Genomic DNA, 14,837 nt, shown 5'->3' on the forward strand with positions numbered 1-14,837 from the left:
TGCTCCTAGCTTACGTACACTCGGATCAGTGTGTGTGTTTGTGTGTGGTCACTACTTACAATGTCTTAAGGTTAAATTAGTTAGGCCTGGCCGAGTTCAGCACACTTGTTTCCTCGTGTGATGGTGCTATGATATACAACGTAACCCTTTTGTTTGTGCGTTCATTCTAATTGTGTATTGACTTTTACTCCCATCACACATCCTCTATACGGAGTTCAACATGCTTTGCCATAATTTACCCTCCCATCATTTTTGTTGTTTTCAGCCCCTTTTAGCCCATGCTAGAGCTGTATTAAAAAGAGGCTATAAAAGCACACCACCTGTTGGTGTCCAAGTGCCTCCATATTCCCCCCCAATCCCCGCTACCTTGCCGTTTCCTGCGAGCCTCACTCAATCGTGGCCTCGGGCTAGCGTCGAACCGCAGCTCGCTGTGTGTCATTTGACAAGCTTTTCTTCTACATTGACATATGCTAATTTAGTAATGACGTGTTTGCATATAGGCATTAGCTCTGCCTTTCACCCCTATTTCCTTGGGCTAACACTGGTCCCAATTATGTCTGTAATTGTAAATGTATGGCGTTGCCTTTCATGTGGCCTTGATGGACGTATGGCTGTGCTGTTTGCCAGACTTGTTTTTATTTATTTTTTTATAAAAAGGCCAAAAGTCTTTTTCTCGACAAAAGGCAGCATATTTTGATGACAGTACTTCACCAGTTTCTACATTTACATGACACAAGAGTAAGGTTGCAAAGGCAAATTGAATAATTCGATTACACACAAAAAAGTTGAGCAAAATCTGTGCCTTGGCGCTTCGTAGGGATAATTTTTCCACACGGACTAATGTTACTCCGGACGCAAGCACAACTCCGTGTAGAAATAAGATTGACGTAATGGCGGCGAGTCAGGAGGAAAAGTGCGTAAAAGAATGTCCAAAGGTTTAGATCATTTCACACTTAAAAGATGAAGTGCAATTTGTCTACTAAAAAGCAGAAATGACATACCACAACAGAACGGCAGTAGGTAACGTAAACGTCCTTGGCTAATTTATTCTAGCCAACCGTATTGTAATTCTCATGCAAGTGGTCATGGACAGACAAAGCTGTCGGTGTGCTTTTAATTGCTTTTATTGTTAAAAAATAAACACAAACAGCTAATCTGAGCCCCCCAAAAAATAGCCAGCTCTACTTTCATTCACAGACACACACGCCACACATGTCACTCACCAGGCCATCTCCCCACTTTTAAAGTCATACACACAAAGTCATATTATAATGTTGAACGTGAGGTTGGCGATGCCAAATGGCCAAAAATAATACCCAGATGTCACAAGTATGTTATTGTTGTTAAATAATGCAAAATCTTATTTTTATCTTATTACTCGATTAATACATGGATTAAATATAATTGGTAAAATACTTTTGTAAAAATATTTGATCGCTTGCAGCCCTAGAATAAATGGAAATGTTGAATGAAATTGGACTTTTAAAACTCCAGTGGAACCTTTAAAGTTGGACATGTACGGTCAGCCTCTGATTTGTTTGCATTTCAAAACAAATTTCCACATAGTAAACGATCTAAATTAAAAAATATGTTTCTGGGTTAAATTGTTGGCATTATAAAACCTTTACCAGAACAGTTAATGTTTTAAGTAACACTTGAATTGTCATACAATTGGGAAAAAATTATTAACAGTTAACAAAAAGACAAAGCATTAAACTTAGCTCTGTAGGGGGGAGGAGTGCAGCGTATGGGTTGTTCTTGTATAATTATTGTTGACTTGTGTTAGCCATATTGTACCAGCGAGAGTCCGAGAGACAGAGACGTTTGTCTGTTAGATGGACCAGTATGTTGTTGCATCAGGTTACGTCAACAGCAGGCAGTTGTCTTGCTATTGTGTACGTACAGTTTTGTTGCATTAGCCATGTTGTACTGAGCAGCCAAGGCTGGTACCTGTGTACCGCTTTTGTAGCTAGCCTACCTCCTAGTCCCAATAAGTTATTTTTCCGGTTCGTAGTTGTTCTCTTTGCCATCCAGGGTGTCCTTTTATGATGGAATAACAAAAAAAAACCACACATACACTAAAATCCGAAGACAAAGAATGTAGCACCTGTAAAGTAGGTCCTTAACAGTGTCCTGTAAGTTGCAACCACAAGTCTTTTTCACAAGTTATCAAGTTAAAAATTTCCCCTAAAAATTTGGTTTGTTTTACAAATTGTCAGGACCTTTCTCTGTTGTACCTTTGCATGACACTAGATCAAATTAAATCACACTTAAAATAGTCATACTCAAATTGTAATTCTGTTATAAACCACTAACACCCATATAATTGGAACTCTAATTTGTCTCTAGTGTAAATGTAGCTCAAACTCACGTTTGAGCTCGCCAAATCAGGACTTTACAGTTTATAGAGACACACAAAACAGAATTTGTATTTGAAGTCATGGCTAAACAATAATAAATTAACAATATCCGTACCTGATCAACGCTAGTCATGCGTGATGAAAATTGTCTGGAATGCTAATCACTAGACTTGACGCCGATATGATCAGTGTGATCGGTATCACAAAAAAAACAAAAAAGAACAAGCCAAACGGACGCAAACTCTGGACAACACCCGTTCATATAGCTGGGACGGGGAGAAAGTTAGAGTAACCATGTCATTAACAGTATTTATTGAAGTAATTTAATTGGAATAAAGTAATTTAATTACAGTAAATTAGCACCCATTTTTTCTGTCATGTTGTAATGTTGATCTGACCTAAATTTATGCCAGTGGCCAATCCTTGAATGCCCCCTAGAGGTCATTGATGTTTTAACTTTTGTCTAAAATGCTAGAGACTAATTTTGAGCTGGGATGGGCTCCAGCACGCCCTCAACCCTGGTGAGGATAAGCGGTACAGAGAGCGGATGGTTGGCTGGATACAGTACTCAGTATACAGTACACAGATATATCCAATAAATGAACAAGTCATAAAGTACACAAGTATATACAATAAATGAACAAGTCATGTAAATGGGCTCATTGCTCCATCTTGTGATCGGTTATTGTTTTTTTTAAACTTGCTGATCGGCCCCAAAAATCCTGATCGTGTAAAGCCTACTAATCACCAGGCAAAACTCCATGCCAATTGCAAAACAACAACACATTTACATAAAAATAATTATTAAAACTGTAAATGAAATTCACATTTTAAATAGCCTTTACACAATCAGGACCTTTGGGGCCGATCACTGATCAGCGAGTTTAAAAATGAAAAGAAAAAAACTAACTGATCACCGATCCAATCACAAGATGGAGCAATGTGTCGATTTAAATAACTTGTTCGTTTACAGTATATACTTATGTACTGTATACTGAGTATATTAAAAAAAAAAAGTCTCTCGTCAGGTCATGTATTCTAATAAGTCAGGTCAAACCAACATTACAACATGACAGAAATAATGGGTGCTAACTTACTGTAAAATTAAATTACGTTATTACTTAAAAAAAAAAAAAAAAAAGAAAAATTGGTGTTGGCTCAAAGTTTAAAAAGAAAAAATGTAACTATTTCCATGGATATTTTGAAGGTGTTTCAATTCAGATTTTGTTGAGTAAATGCCACGACTTATCGAGTTCAGTAGAGATAAATGTACAAATATCAGTGTAAATTGTTACTTAGTTTTAAGTTTTGCAAACACATTTTACAGTGTGGGTAGTGAGACTTATGACGTGGTGCGGTGACGGTGTGTACAATTTTCACTGAGTCGAAATTTATAAAGCTCACGAAACACAAGGCCAGAGTTGTGCTCTCAGCGCTTCTCAGGCTTACAACAAAAACATGTAACTGTACAGGTATTGTTTTACGTGAGAAGTAGCTAGCATGAGTTCCATGTCGGGCTTGTAAGATTGGTCTGCCTTGCCGAGTTGGAGATGCGGCTTCAGGAAGAAGGGGGAGATTCAAAAGTAGAGGGGACAGATCGATGTCATTATAAATCTGAGTGGGTACCAGGTACTGTCTGCTCCTTTGTCGGCGGCACCTCCTCACCTGATGATGGAGGGCCCTTCCCCGAGCGCCTACTTTCTCCAGTTCGCAACCGCTGCGCCACGCAAGGCTCGCTCTTGTCGTGGCGTGGGGGCCGAATGTGCACTTCCGCGCACCCGTTTGCTGTTCATATTAACGAGATGGCGCTCTGGCTATCTTGAGAAAGGAGACCGTGCAGGTGGAGGAGATTGACTAATACGGTGAAAAAGACAGCGACTTTCAACCACCATGTCTTTGTATAGTTAGACTCTATTAAGGGAGCATTAAAACATCCATCCATCCATTTTCTTTACCACTTATCCTCACTTGGGTCGCGGGCAGCTGGAGCCTATCCCAGCTACCTTCGGGCGGGAGGCGGGGTACACCCTGAACCGGTCGCCAGCCAATCGCAGGGCACATAGACATGCACTCGGCAAAGTGCAACCACATGAAATTTTTACTCGCGCGCACACAGAAAAAAAGGGTCGCATATGCAACCATTTTGGTCGCAGTCTCAAGCCCTGCCAGATGCACTCTATTGCACCAAGATGTATTTTGTATTACGAATGCTTGTGTTGGCAGTAAAGCTGTCAATAAAGACAAGGGTGGTTAACAGCACTGATGCAATGGGTGGGTGTCTTGGAAGTCACGGGTGTTTGTTTGTTTATTTATTTATTTGTAGTAAGAATTAGTGATGCACCAAAATGGAAATTCTTGACCGAAAATGAGGACCCGAAAGCCGAAACACTGGAAGGAATTACTCAGCAAATTATTAGTAAAATTGCAATTATGGCTGTGACTGTAGAGCTGCCAGCCTATAGAAACTCACTTCCAGAACAATTGGTATGAATTTCCTTATTTTTAAAGTTATGTCAAAAAAATTACCCAAGGACAGTTATTGCAGTATATTATGTAATCAGATATAAATAATACTACATACTTTTCAATTTCACATCATAATCATTAATAAATTATGGCTTCAATATTTATTTTAAGGAGAGATACATTTGCAGCCAAATAGCTTCTCTTGCATGCTATTTTCAAATTTCCTGTATCCGCTATTGCTGCTGAAACGATGCAAATTTCCCCATTGTGTGACTAATACAGGTTATCTTATAAATATTATATAAATGTATTTTTAACCTTATAGAGAACCCATTTTCTTAAGTGACTTAGCAGACTAGCCGTGACTTACTAATTAATTTCTGGTTCTCCCTCCCTTCGTTATAACGATACTTGTCAGTAGTGTAGCTTATTCGCTGCCATGGAGGAGATGATCAGTGACTTATGCTGCGTTGACAACAGGCGCGAAACAAACATTTGCCTCCACAGCTCGGCATCGTACTTAGCTGCGTTAGCAGTAGCTCGTAGGTAGCTGGAGCGGCGCATAATAGCATGCAACAAGCATTCCCCATTGTACCCGAAAGCGGAAAGCAGCAAGGTTGGGCAACTTTTCAATGTGGATGTGTTTTTTTTATTTGTTTAAAAAAAATAAAGTTTATTCATTTATATCACAGTTTAGTGTACACGAAAGCGCGTTGGCCGTGGTTTTGGCTTGCGTCGTAACAACATCCTGTTTCGGCCGTTTTATTTTGGTGATAAAAGTCTACCTGTCCAAAACTGAAAATGCACTTTAGGGCCATCTTCTGCTGAAACATTTTTGTGGCCAAAATTTCGGTGCATCACTAGTAAGAATAGAGTAGTTCATTTTATTCATCATGCATTAAATTCTCTCTTTTTTTTCTAACCAGCTACACGATGCCCAGCTATGTCACACTTGTGCTTGCGAGTGCCCTTATTATCATTTATTAAAGTCCTGTATCTGCAAATCTCTCTCGTAGGGTTTGTTAGAGACGGAAGGTTATGACCGAGCAGCAGCAAAGAATGGCTGCAGTGGGAACTGACAAGGAACTCAGCGACCTCCTGGATTTCAGCGCGGTAAGAGAGCGGGAGTGCAGTCGGGATGGGTGGCACCGGGGAGAGAGGGCGACACAGGCGGGAGATGTCGGTGATGGAATGAGGGATTTATGCTTGAATATATCTTAAAACCGCCTTAAATGCGGGTTATGATAAGTAACATGCATCCTCATAATTGCAGGAAATTACTTTGTTGCTGTTTTTGTATGGGGAATTGTTACATTAGAAGTGAATTTGTTCTCTATGGAAATACTTGTTTTTGTCACGCTTTTCTCTGAGAAGCTTTGAGTTCTGAGATGTAATCTACAAAGTGGATTACCTTTTCATTGTTTGGAGTTTTGTTTGAATTTGAGTCTGTGATGTTTAAAAAACCTATAGCAGGCAGGCTCAATGACAAGTAACTTAAATTCAGGCTAGTGCTATTACTTTAATTGTAGCCACTACTGAATATCATTTTTGTGTTGCGGTTGATTCCTGTTTTAACAGTGGTTTTATGTCATTTTTGTTGCTTTGGGGAATGCCTTTTGTGTGCAGCTATGTGCACATGGAGTTCTGCAGTCCACTTCTAAGAAAAGGAAGCGACACTCCCTGAAGGGAGTGTCTCATTAGACAGTGGAATTCACCATCAAAATGTCCGGATTGGTCGCCTGCCAATTTGTAACAGCAGATGTTCCATCTACTAAATACGACACTGATAATTGGGTGAGAAACTGCGGAGAGTTGTACAAACAAGTTTCCTCGTTTGTTCCTTACGCCTGACATTCTCCCAAGGTTTGGACACGGAATAAAGCGTGTGCTCGTGTTTGAGATTGCTGTGACAAGAACTAATGGGATCAAAATGGTTTGTGTAGAGTCGTAGACCTGTTGTGACGGCAGCTTGCGCTCTGATTTACACGTCTTACTTTGAGGGAGGGAAAGATGCCACTTACAGTAGGTAATTCAACCGCACTGTGAAGCCAAACAGTGGCTCTGTAACAGCGGTTGTAAATTCCCCAATAAAAACTGATGTGATGGTATTCAAAAGTTTTTGCTGCAAGCTAGCGGCAGTTTTTTTTTTTTTTGATCCCCCAAGATTATTTGGAATGCCTCGAAGCATAAACATTTCTGTCGAGTGACAAGCGCACGTTGTCATTTATTAATGGAAATGGTGATGTGTGAAGTGTGCCCTCCATTGCTTGTTAATAACGCTATCTTTCCCCTTTTGTCGTCCCCGCAGATGTTCGCGCCTCCCGTAGCGAACGGCAAGAACAGAACAATGACCCTTGCCAGCAGCCAGTTCAGCGGCTCAGGTAAGTTTAAAAGCTCTGTTAAGCGCGCACACACACACACTCACTCTGATTTTTAAACCTTTGTCACCTTCTGTAATTGGATTCTCACTTTTGACAGTTTGGTTTTAATCTTCTTCTTAATCTAACTGTACTTGAAATCTCAACATAAGCCAAAATGGCATCTCTTCAGTTTTGATTGGGGCGATAACATAATTTTTAGCTGATCAGTATCGGGTGAAAAAGATCTGATTTTATTTTGTTAATTTTTAATGGTGGTAAAGTAGCAAAATAATCCTGATGTCAAAAGATAGTCAAATTGAACAGCAATAGCTTAATTTTATCTTAAACAATGTAACGTTTCGGGTTCGTGTTGTGGTGTGAAAAAGATGGGAGGCAGAAAACCAGGTCCACAGGAGAGCTGGGATTCCACAACAATGAATTTCATTTTTCAAGCTGCAACTTTTTTTTGCTTTCATCATTATTTTGTGCTGCACCACTGATATGCTATAAAACATTTTGGCGGTGTTTTTTTATACTTGGTTTGTACGACTGCTGCATTAGACAAACAGGCAATTTGGATGCGCTCCGTTTTTTTCTTAGTGTTGCCAAGGTATTGCATTGGGACTCTGTATCGGCAGATACTCATAATCAAGTCACTGACTCCAGAATGATGGCACGGATGTTTGATCGTGATCGAAAAATGTGATCGAGAGATTGCGTTTCTCGTTTTTGTTTATTTTTTCAGCCTTCCAGCTATCTTTTTCAAAGTTGGTAAAGCATTTGTCTAATTCCAATGGGCTAAAATCTGTGATTAATCTTGTGAAGACAAATAGTTGAAAAAATAGTGGCTCAATTACCATAGTTTGTGTAATAGCACAAAGGTTACGAGATGGATTTTTGGATTGAGCAGTCTTGACTGAAGAAAGGTGACATTCTTTTCTCACAGTGGTATGTTGGCATTTTGTATCGGTCAGGGTTTCTTCAAATTTAGGATCCCTACCCAAAATAGATCTTGAGTCAATTTTCGAGTACATTGTTTTATTAATCATTACAGTTACACAGGCACACAATGTCTTGGCAAATGGCTTTTTTTTAAATTCATATTCTCAAAAGTTTCTGTCCACTACATGTTATGTCACGGCAGTGATTTTCTATTAGTCATTTTGGGTCCCGGATGGGCGGCATGGTGAGAAACTGGTTAGCACATCTGCCTCACAGTTCTGAGGACACGGGTTCAAATTCGGCCTCGCCTGTGTGGCATTTGCATGTTCTCCTTGTGCCTGTGTGTTTTCTCCGGGTACTCTGGTTTCCTTCCACATTCCCAAAACATGCATGGTAGGTTATTTGAAGACTTAATTGCCCATAGGTGTGAATGTGAGTGCGAATGGTTGTTTGTTTGTATGTGCCCTGCAATTGGCTGGCGACCAGTTCAGGATGTACCCCACCTTTCGCCCAGAGTTAGCTGAGATGGGTGCCTGTATGCCCGCGACCCTAGTGAGGATAAGGCGAAGGGATGAATGGATGGGTCCCGGAGAGAAACAAAATTTTGGTCTTGATCTGAAAATATTTGGGATACCGTGGTGTGGAACATTACATCTCACTGACCTTCAAATGTATTGAATGTGAAAGAGCAGTTGGTATTTTCATTTTCACCCTGGAAAGTTACATATATAAATGCATGAGTTATGCTCAAACATCCGTGCCATCATTCTCGATAGTCTGTATTATTTCCTCTTACTAAAGTGCAAATGAGCTGCCAGTTAACCCCCGGAAGTGCTTGAGGACTTTCAGCGAGCTTTTTTTCCCCTCGCTCTCTCCCTGAATGTTATTACTTAGTCACCTTACTTTGGTTCCTCTGTCACCCTGCCAACCTGCCGAGTGTGTCACACTCCCCAGTGTTCCCCAGAGTGAGAACTTGGCTACGGAGGAACAAAGGGGAAAAAAAGGGGGGCTTATAGACTTGAAACGGTCCCCCCCAACCACCACCGCCACCCTGAAGTGTAAAACACTCCTCCCCCAACACAGCTCAGGGCTCTTACCCCCACTGTTCTGCAGGAAATGGCTCAAGTCAGAAACAATGTACCTCACCCCCAGCTCGCCGGCTCTTAAACTGGCCCAGCATGCAGTGAGTGGCCCAAGTGGAAGAGGGAGCTTGTTGAATAGAGGGATCAGCCCATGGAAGGCAGGATTCTGTTTGTTTCTATTACAGCGGGCAATTACAAAGCAGTGAGGAGTTAATTCCTTCACCTCCCTCCCCTTCCTCACGTCCCAAAGTGTGGCCCTCGGTCATTGACACCCATTTTAATGCGATACACTGCAAGCTGTCACCTTTGGATATCTGGAGGTACAGCTCAATGGTGTTAAAATGCTTATCCATGCAAATTCCTCATCCTGAAGTATTGTCAGTCTCTCCAGAAAGACACTCCATGGAAACTAATAGAATGTTAACATGGTAATGTAGTCTGTATTAAGGAAAGACACTACATGGAAACTAATAGAATGTTAATATGGTAATATAGTCTATATTAGGGATAGTACAAATTAGAGATCATGATATTGCATTATCTCCACGGTACAGAATTGATATGCCAACATCATATATCAATACTGTTGCAGTCCAATGTGCAGATAATAAAATTAATATTCTTAAGTTTTACTAATGATGGTTTTCAACATTTGGCTGCTGTGCTACATTGTGGTGACATGACAGCTTCAAAAATGAATGCATAAAAATTGGAACCCCACTAACTGATTATCACAACCATTTGATTGAATCAATCACCTTTAGTCACAGTTTTGCCATCCAGGCAAAAACAAACAAGATACGCAATATATATATGAAGAAAAAACAACAACAACATACCAATATATAGATACACCAAATTGGATGCACAAAAGCATAAGAGAATTTTTTTTACGAATAAGCATCATACAAGAGGCAGCTGTACCAATGTCTTCAGATCTGGGACCGGTATCGTGTAGAACGTGTTTCAAAAGTACATAATTTTTATTTTTAGAGTCATTAATCCTTCATATAACTTTATACATTACATTGATAAATAGATACTTTATTCATCCCATGAGGTAAATGAAGTCATTTTATAGATTTTGCATCTTAGATTTTGTTGAGTGGCCTATTTCTGGCAAAATGTCTACAGTATAAACAGCATATAACGTGCCTCCCCAATATTTAGTGTCAAACTATAGAATTCCTTGTTTTCAAAATGTGTTACACACACATGCTATATGGTCGCAGGAAACTGTTAGTAAAATGGCAATGTCTATTTCAAATCCAGCTGCTTGCCACAGTCAAGTGAGGAGGACAGAGACAAAAATAATTTGAATTGGTTAGATGAAAATAGGAATATAAAACCAATAATGTCAATATTGCAGCCTCCCGTAGTTGATCCTAAGCAGGAGCCCATGAGGTTGTCGAAATAGTGGCCATTACAGAACAATGTTCGTGTGTGACGTCACTTAAGCGGCTTGTATATCCAGTGACCCAGCAGCGCGGGAACGGCAGCAAGCAGCCCAGTGGCCCAACAGACCACTTCTATTCATTAACACAAAAGTGCTCCGAGGGGTGCTAATTGCGTTAGGCGTCTTTCTCTTTTCCTCAAGAGCCAGTGTGCATGCGTGTGTGTGGCGAAGGGTTTTTCAAGTTCCGTGGAGGGGAGAGGCCTGGCAAAGATGATCTGGGATGTTTGAGAAGTGGCGGTCGTGTGACGTGTATGGTGATGCTGGTGGGCCAAACATGCAGGCGTCCTCTCTGTCACCTCTGCAGCTGCTGGCAACGTCTCCAACCCCCTAAACACACACACACACACACACATGCGTGGGATGTCACCGGCTCACTTCCCCTGGATCACTACAAACAACTTCGTCAATTTACATAATGTGGTCTTACAGTGCCTCCCATTCTAGCTGTGTTGTCTCAGTATATCACGGCAACACACTTGTAGCACTGCATCATATATTTGTCTTTTAGTGGTAGAAAGATTTACTCGCAAAAAACATTAACACAGTCCCAGCTTTTGTTCACAGCAACATGTAAAATCTTGGTGACACTCGCAAGCTTCTTTTAAGCATGTCTTACCTCCACTGTCCAGTACTTAGAATGCAATTTTGTGCGCTAATTCCAATGTTTTAAGAAATAAACGGATAGAGGTGTGTTGGTTGGCGGCACGGTGGATGACTGGTTAGCACATCTGCCTCACAGTTCTGAGGACCCCGGTTCAAATCCGGCCTTGACTGTGGAGTTTGCATGTTCTCCCCGTGCCTGCGTGGGTTTTCTCCGGGTACTCCGATTTCCTCCAAAATCCCCAAAAACATGCATGGTAGGTTGATTGACGTCTCTAAATTGCTTGTAGGTGTGAATGTGAGTGCGACTGGTTGTTTGTTTATGTGTGCCCTGCAATTGGCTGGCGACCAGTTCAGGGTCTACGCCGCCTCTCGCCCGAAGATAGCTGGGATAGGCTCCAGCACGGTCGTGACCCTAGTGAGGATAAGTGGTACGGAAGATGAATGAATAAATGACAGGTGTGTTGGTATTGATTATTTGACTGTACTTTGTTAGAGCCTGAAAACAAATATTTGATCACTGGTCTCAAAATCTTTGATTGCAGCACAGTTCCCATCACGGTTTTGATCAATATATTTTAGTAATATCTTGTTTCCAGTGTTTCTCAGAGGGAGTCCTCTGCACTGGGAGCTGTGATGGGCCGTGATCCTTGTCCTGCCTCTTGGGGGCCCCGGTTGCCGTATGTGCAGGCTCTCACTTCACAGCTGCACCGGGAGCTCCATCCTGGTGGGTGTGGCCTACGGTGCAGTCCTGGTGCAGACTGCTCCCTGAGACGAGATGGTTTCCTCACCATGATGTTCTGTACTCAGCCTCAGGTTATTAGGTCATTACTTGGGATACACGATAATTGTTTTTTTGCCACCAATTACTTGCTGCTTCTCCAAGCCGATACTAACTGACATCGTTTTTAAAAATTGTTTTATACCAAGAGTCTTCAAACATTTCCTGGCCTAGGACCCCCAAACTGGTGGAAAGCAGGAGCGGGGAGTACCTACTTATGTATATTGTATATAATTGTTTTATACTGTATCAAATTGGTTGTAAAATAGAATACATTTTTATTAATATAAAATATAATTAAAAATATACTATCATACCATTATTTATCACATATATGTATTTAACTTATGTAATATAATAAGAAGAATACAAGAATGCCTTTATTGTCACAATAATAAACAGTTCCAATGAGATTGAGATGTGATGTACAACACCAATTCCAAAGAAGTTGGAACGTTGTTAAACATAAATAAAAACAGAATACAATGATTTGAAAATCATGTTCAACCTATATTTACTTGAATACACTACAAAGACAAGATATTTAATCTTCAAACTGATAAATTGATTGTTTTTAGCAAATAATCATTAACTTTGAATTTTATGGCTGCAACACGTTCCAAAAAAGCTGGGACAGGGTCATGTTTACCACTGTGTTATCCCCTTTTCTTTTAACAACATTCAATAAACATTTGGGAACTGAGAACACTAATTGTTGAAGCTTTGTAGGTGGAATTATTTCCCATTCTTGCTTGATGTACAGCTTCAGCTGTTCAACAGTCCGGGGTCTCCGTTGTCGTATTTTACGCTTCATAATGCGCCACACATTTTCAATGGGAGCCAGGTCTGGACTGCAGGCAGGCCAGTCTAGTACCCGCACTCTTTTACTACGAAGCCACGCTGTTGTAACACGTGCAGAATGTGGTTTGGCATTGTCTTGCTGAAATAAGCAGGGGTGTCCATGAAAAAGACATTCCTTGAATAGCAGCATATGTTTCTCCAAAACCTGTATGTACCTTTTAGCATTAATGGTGCCTTCACAGATGTGTAAGTTACCAATGCCATTGGCACTAACACAGCCCCATACCATCACAGATGCTGGCTTTTGAACTTTGCGTCCATAACCATCTGGATGTTTATTTTCCTCTTTGGCCTGGAGGACATGACGTCCACAATTTCCAAGAACCATTTGAAATGTGGACTCGTCGGACCACAGAACACTTTTCCACTTAGCATCAGTCCATCTTAGATGAGCTCGAGCCCAGAGAAGCCGGCGGTGTTTCTGGCTGTTGTTGATAAATGGCTTTTGCTTTGCATAGTAGAGTTTCAAGTTGCAGTTACGGATGTAGCGCCGAACTGTATTTACTGGCATTGGTTTTCTGAAGTGTTCCTTAGCCCACGTGGTGCTATCCTTTACACATTGTCGGTTTTTGATGCAGTGCCGCCTGAGGGATCGAAGGTCACGGGCATTCAATGTTGGTTTTCGGCCTTGCCGCTTACATGCAGTGATTTCTCCAGATTCTCGTAACCTTTTGATGATGATATGGACCCTAGATGATGAAATCCCTAAATTACTTGCAATTGTACGTTGAGGAACATTGTCCTTAAACTGTTCGACTATTTTCTCACGCACTTGTTCACAAAGAGGTGAACCTCGCCCCATCTTTGCTTGTGAATGACTGAGCAATTCAGGGAATTCAATCATGGCACCCACTTGTTCCCAATTGGCTATTCACCTGTGGGATGTTCAAAACAGGTGTTTGATGAGCATTCCTCAACTTTCTCAGTCTTTTTTTCTACCTGTCCCAGCTTTTTTGGAACATGTTGCAGCCATAAAATTCCAAGTTAATGATTATTTGCTAAAACAATAAAGTTTATCAGTTTGTACATTAAATATCTTGTCTTTGTAGTGTATTCAATTAAATATTGGTTGAACATGATTTGTAAATCATTGTATTCTGTTTTTATTTGTTTAACACAACATCCCAACTTCATTGGAATTGGGGTTGTATAAATGTAATTTATGGTGCAATCAAAACTATTATGTCTTTAGGTTAAAAGACATACATCTTTCATAAGGTTAATAGGTTAGTTAAAAAGTTATATCCATATTTGCTAATGAAAATGTAATGTGAGTAACAATTGGATGACATCTCTTCTTTAAGGATCGTTTGTAATGTAAGAGCATCTTTCCGTGCATAAAGGATCTTTGACGTATTCCTCCCACTGCGACAACCGTGCTTCTGCATGCGGCCAAACTGCCCCCGTTCCCGCCTCTGTCGGCTTGGGCTGCCAAGCTAGTCCGCTGCTTCGTAGGCCGCTGGGTGTTGCCGAGAGCTGCTCTCCGAAGGACGCGAGCATCATGGTTACGAACTCAATGGCGATCATATGCTAATTTACTGTGGATATTGACTATTTTTGGTGTTGTAGGTGAAGAATTTTGGTGACAATATCCATGACTGTCCCAAGCCAACCCAAACAGCAGCTGCCTGGCAAGTGAATGATGCGGCCCTTGTTATTGGATCAGTTTTTTTCGTTATCGGACCGATGAGTGTGACGTCATTGATAGTGTGACAGTGATAGTCATCGGCATGATACGGTATCATTTTTATCATGTATATGTGTGCGAGTTTGTGGCCCTGTGGACAAGTGGCGGGCGGGCATGATTTTATTTTTATATTTTAATTTCTGTAAAGCACTTTGTTGTTTTTAATATGAAAAGCGCGTACAGGTGAAGATTAGTTGATTTTTCACATATTTAATTTTTTAGTCAATGTGCATGCTCAGTCT

The 14,837-nt window shown here is 40.7% G+C and overlaps 1 protein-coding gene across 6 annotated transcripts in view; it reads left to right on the forward strand.

Moving 5' to 3' along the window:
- The window catches only part of tcf3b (transcription factor 3b), a 41,510-nt gene that overhangs the window by 1,880 nt on the left and 24,793 nt on the right, over window positions 1–14,837 (forward strand). For 4 of the 6 annotated variants that reach the window (XM_061778635.1, XM_061778634.1, XM_061778638.1 and 1 more), the window contains exons 2-3: window positions 5,843–5,939; window positions 7,135–7,207. In XM_061778635.1, coding sequence (XP_061634619.1) covers window positions 5,865–5,939; window positions 7,135–7,207 — 148 coding nt within the window. In that variant the 5' untranslated portion in view covers window positions 5,843–5,864. Of the gene's footprint in view, window positions 1–5,842; window positions 5,940–6,452; window positions 6,621–7,134; window positions 7,208–14,837 lie in introns of those variants that run through there. The other 2 variants (XM_061778636.1, XM_061778639.1) reach the window with 2 other exon arrangements.

The sequence above is a fragment of the Phyllopteryx taeniolatus genome, chromosome 7, assembly GCF_024500385.1.
Source record: "Phyllopteryx taeniolatus isolate TA_2022b chromosome 7, UOR_Ptae_1.2, whole genome shotgun sequence".
In the NCBI taxonomy this organism is placed as follows: Eukaryota; Metazoa; Chordata; class Actinopteri; order Syngnathiformes; family Syngnathidae; genus Phyllopteryx; species Phyllopteryx taeniolatus.